Here is a 5394-nt window from a genome sequence, read left to right as displayed (position 1 = left end):
AGTGGAGTCTTTAGGGTTTTTTATGTACAATGTCATGTCATCTGAAATAGTGACAGCTTGACTTCTTCTTTACCAATCTGGATTCCTCGTATACCTTTGTTTTGTGTAGTTGCCATGGCTAGGACCTCCAGTACTATGCTGAATAACAGTGGGGAGAGTGGGCATCCCTGTCTTGTTCCTGATCTTACAGGAAAAGCTTTCCACTTCTCACTGTTCAGTATGATGTTGGCTGTGGTTTTATCATATATGGCCTTTATTATGTTGAGTTACTTGCCCTCTATGCCCATTTTGTTGAGAGTTTTTATCATGAGTGGATGTTGAGTTTTGATATTTTTTATAAAAGTCTCAAAATGAAATTCTAATATAGTCCTGTTTTCCTGGAACATTCTGAAGGATTTGTTGAACTAATTAGGCTTAGTTGACATGTTAAATATACTGAGAAGTATTGCTGAGTAAAGAGTAATACTAGGCCTTTTTATACTGTATTTGTATAGATATATAAGTGTTTTAGAAATTATGTGAAATTCTTAGAAATCTGATATGTCCTCGTATGTTATCACTTCTAATTATTTTCTTATGTCCTGAAATTGCTATATACTACACCTTATCCAATAAGGGGCTAACATTCAAATTATATAAAGAACTCACATGCCTCAACACCCAAAAAGCATTAACCCGATTAAAAAGTGGGCAGAGGATCTTAACAGACACTTTTCCAAAGGAGAAATTCAGATCGCCAACAGGCACATGAAAAGATGCTCCACATGGCTAATTATCAGGGAAATGCAAATTAAAACCACAATGAGATATCACCTCACACCAGTTAGGATGGCCAATATCCAAAAGACAAACAACAACAAATGTTGGTGTGGATGTGGAGAAAGGGGAACCCTCCTACACTGTTGGTGGGAATGTGAATTAGTTCAACCATTGTGGAAAGCAGTATGGAGGTTCCTCAAAAAACTAAAAATGGAAATACTGTTTGACCCAGGAATTCCACTTCTTGGAATTTACCCTAAGAATGCAGGATTCCAGTTTCAAAAAGACCTATGCACCCCTATTTTATCGCAGCACTATTTACAATAGCCAACAAATGGAAGCACCCTAAGTGTCCATCAGTAGATGAATGGATAAAGAAGTGGTGTATATACACAATGGAATATTATTCAGCCATAAGAAGAAAACAAATCCTACCATTTGCAATAACATGGATGGAGCTAGAGGGTATTATGCTCAGTGAAATAAGCCAGGTGGAGAAAGACAAGTACCAAATGATTTCACTCATCTCTGGAGTATAACAACAAAGTAAAACTGATGGAACAAAAAGCAGCAGACTCACAGTCTCCAAGAGACTGGCACTAATCAAAGGGAAGAGGCTGGGGAGGGTGGGTGAGGAAGGAGGGAGAAGGCGAATAAGGGGCATTACAATCAGCACTGATAACGTGGGGGGGCATAGGAAGGGTTGTACAGCACAGAGAAGACAAGTAATGACTCTATAGCATCTTGCGACACTGATGGATCATGACTGCAATGGGGTGTGGTGGGGGACTTGATAATATGGGTGAATGTTCTAACCACAATATTGCTCATGTGAAACCTTCATAAGATTGTATATAAATGATACTTTAATAAAACAATGTTAATGAGGTCAATTTATGACAACATGGAAGGTTCTAGAGAGTATTATGCTCAGTGAAATAAACCAGGCAGAGAAAGACAATACCGTATTATTTCACTTATTTGTGGAATGTAGAAACAAAGCAAAATAAGAGGAACAAAATAGCAGTATAGCCGTAAAGTCATAGACACTGAGAAGTGACTAGTAGTTATTAAGGGGGAGGAGTTGGGGAGGGGTATAAAGGGGTACAATAATTTTCAATCACTATATAAGTTGGTCACAGGGACTAATACAGCACGGAGAATATAGTTACTGATTCTATAACATCTTTCTACATTGACACATAGTAACCTCACTAGAGGTGGTGAGGATTTAACAATATCGGTAACTTGAACCACTGTGTTGTATATTTGAATCCAATGTAAGATTGTCTATCAATAGTACCTCAATTAAAAAAAGTTAATGAGGTCAGGTAATTCAAAGTAGTCAATATATAATAAAATTACTTTGGCAAGGCCATAGACATTTCTAAGCAGCTTTATGGAACGAATCTCTGAGGAAATGTCACCTCCTCAGGGTGCCTTGTGTATGTCAGACAGAACCACATGCCCCCCAGACCACACACACATTATTCTTTCACCTGGTGTTCTTCGTTTCTATATCAATTTATCTTCTTTTCACACACTATGTATTTTACTTGTTAATAGATTCTAGGCTTGTGTTCCCAATCTTGTTCTGATTTGTTCAGATAAACCCTCAGCAACCACAGTGGCTGGCAACAGTTATTAACTGGCAACAGTTCTTAATTAAATGTTAAATCAAATTACATCCAAAGAACCTAGACTTTGCAGAATGTTCATAATGACTGGTTCAATATCCAGATTCACCAGTGGCACAGAAACAAGTGAATTATAAGATATCTAAAAGTGAGTAACATTGTCGGGAATTTTTCTTCTAGCCCTTTCCTCCTTTAACATGGTAACTAAAGCTCGCTGGCCTGGTAGCAGCCTTCATCTATCAACCTTTGGTCAGTGAAGAAGGTTCAGAGAAGATACAATTATCGATGGAGGCGCGGTGTGGGCAAGGCAACAAAGTTAAGCAGTAGCCTCAATAGGGCATTCCCGTGCTAGATGTCTGGATTGGCCACAGCAGTAGCAGTTGACCTGGCTTGTCTTGCCACAATTAATGGCCACGTGGCCGGTCTCACCACACCTGTAACACCTGACTTAGGTGCAGTCTTTCTGAATGTGACCATATTCACCGCAAGAGTAGCACTTCTGCTCCTCTTGACGGTCACAATCACGAGCCAGACAGTCAGGTCTGCCACAAGCGTAACAGCACTGCTCTTGTGCACATTTAGGCTCTATACAGTCTTTGGCGATGTGGCCAGTTCTCCCACAGTTGTAGCAGATGTCCTTGAGAAGGTCACAGTTCTCAGCATGATGACCAGACTCACCGCAGCAGTAACACATATCAGATAGGGTGCTGGAACTGCACTGAGCACCTCTGCCACAGCTTCTATCCCTGCGCCCTTGAGGTGCTCCTCCCTTAGGGCATCCCCGGGCCCAGTGGCCAGATTGTCCACACTTGAAGCACTCCTTAGTGCTCATGGTTGGGGTGAGATCTTAGGGTGAGTCAGCCACTGCTGCCCCGAGGCCCCGACGTAGATCCCCTTTGGGTGGCTTAGAAATGACTGTTTGTCGCTAGGGGCCCCAGCGACGTCACTCTAGGCTTGCACAAGGCCCGGTTCTTGGCATCATGGGTGTTCCAACCGCTTGAAGCCAGAATTGTGGTGTTTTCGGTTTATTTTTTAAAAAATAAATTCTTGGGTCGTTAAGTCTGAATTTGAATCCCTCCCAGTTCATAAAATGTGCCCAGCAGGATTTCTAATAATTAAGACTTAGACCTTCTTTGTGATCTGGTAGATGATCAGTTTTTATATATATGCAAATTGACACAGAAAAAATATGCATGATTAGATATATCTAATCCAGTAAACAAAAGCAAATGATAACAAATTAGAGTAACCTCTTAAAAAAATAAAATGCATATGTCCATAAACATATGAGATACACAAGACAGGGGGAAATACTCTGTGAAATGCAACCTTGAGAAAGTTTATTCACAATTTACCCTATTTTATTGCTGTAATCTAAGTTTGCAACATGATCACCACCTTTTAACTTATAAAACATAACGATTGAAGCATTCCATATACAATACATGTTATTACTTGGACAATAAATGACAAAGCCACAATTTAAATATTGGACAGATTCCTCTTTGTTTTCCAAGTTGGTTATACCTAATGTAAACCTCATAAAGATATGTAGATATGTTTTTCATTTATATAGATATAGAATTATATATGGAAAACTAAACATTGAAATATCAACAGCAGCCATTTTTGGATTATATGATTGAACATAACTTTTTTCTCTTTATTTTCTTTGTGCTTTACAAGTATTGAAATCACTTTTGCCTGTAATCTTAAAAATCCAGAATAGATATTTTTCTTTAAGTTACTAGTTCACTATACGCTTTGCATGTGAATTTTTTTTAGGCAGCCAGTACAAATGCATTTGGTAAACACAGACATAAGAACAGGGAATGCAGCAATTGGTCTTTAGTTATTTATTTTTACATCTGAGAGCAAGTTGTTGGCAGGGTTCTGATGGTCTTCATTTTTTTTTTTTTTTTGAGAGGGCATCTCTCATATTTATTGATCAAATGGTTGTTAACAACAATAAAATTCAGTGTAGGGGGGTCAACGCTCAATGTACAATCATTAATCCATCTCAAGCCTAATTCTCGTCAGTCTCCAATCTTCTGAAGCATAACGAACAAGTTCTTACATGGTGAACGAATTCTTACATAGTGAATAAATTCTTACATGGTGAACAGTACAAGGGCAGTCATCACAGAAACTTTCGGTTTTGATCATGCAATATGACCTATAAACCATCAGGTCAAATATGAATATTCGTTTGATTTTTGTACTTGATTTATATGTTGATCCCACATTTCTCCTATTATTATTATCATTTATATTTTTAATAAAATGCTGAAGTGGTAGGTAGATGCAAGATAAAGGTAGAAAACATAGTTTAGTGCTGTAAGAAGGCAAATGTAGATGATCAGATGATCAGGTGTGTGCCTGTGGACTAAGTATTAATCCAGGCTAGACAAGGGCAGCAGGACATCCACGGATGCAGAAGATTTCTCTCAAAGCAGGGGGGGTGAGGTTCTGAGCCTCACCTCTGTTGATCCCCAAATTCTCACCTGATGGCCCCCCTGCGACTGTGCCTGTCTTAGGTTGTTCCTCCCTTGAGGAATCTTACCCGTCTCTGGCTAACCAGTCATCTTCCGGGGCCATACAGGGAAATGTAAAGTTGGTACGTGAGAGAGAAGCCATATCGTTTGCAAAGGTTAGCTTTTTACTTCTTTGCAGATTTATGCCCTGTGGCTTCTATGCCCAGCACTTGTCTCGAGGTATCTTTACCACCTGGAGGAATTATGATACTCGGTAAATTCGATATGAGGCACGAATTCTATTTAAGGTTTGTAATTAGGAAGGAAGAAGAAAAGCTATAGATGTAGCATATGAAGGAAACTTGGGAGGATTGATTATTTCTTTGACATATCTTCTTGTAGAGTACCTTAAGTATGTATAGGTTTTAAACTACTAACTAATTTGCACACACATATTAACATAATAGGAATACGGTGACATAAACAAAGCAAATCTATAATTACCAGCCATCTCCAGTGAAGCC

The 5394-nt window shown here is 38.9% G+C and overlaps 1 protein-coding gene across 1 annotated transcript; it reads right to left on the bottom strand.

Moving 5' to 3' along the window:
• Positions 1-2712: 2712 nt before the first annotated feature.
• On the bottom strand, positions 2713-3228 carry ZCCHC13 (zinc finger CCHC-type containing 13). Its single transcript, XM_036995252.1, is given in 1 exon segment — positions 2713-3228. A coding segment is annotated over 1 exon segment (516 nt).
• Positions 3229-5394: the final 2166 nt, after the last annotated feature.

The sequence above is a fragment of the Manis javanica genome, chromosome X (genome assembly GCF_040802235.1).
Source record: "Manis javanica isolate MJ-LG chromosome X, MJ_LKY, whole genome shotgun sequence".
Taxonomy (NCBI): domain Eukaryota; kingdom Metazoa; phylum Chordata; class Mammalia; order Pholidota; family Manidae; genus Manis; species Manis javanica.
Note: the sequence above shows the minus strand (reverse complement) of the source record. Positions and strands in the feature narration are given on the sequence as shown.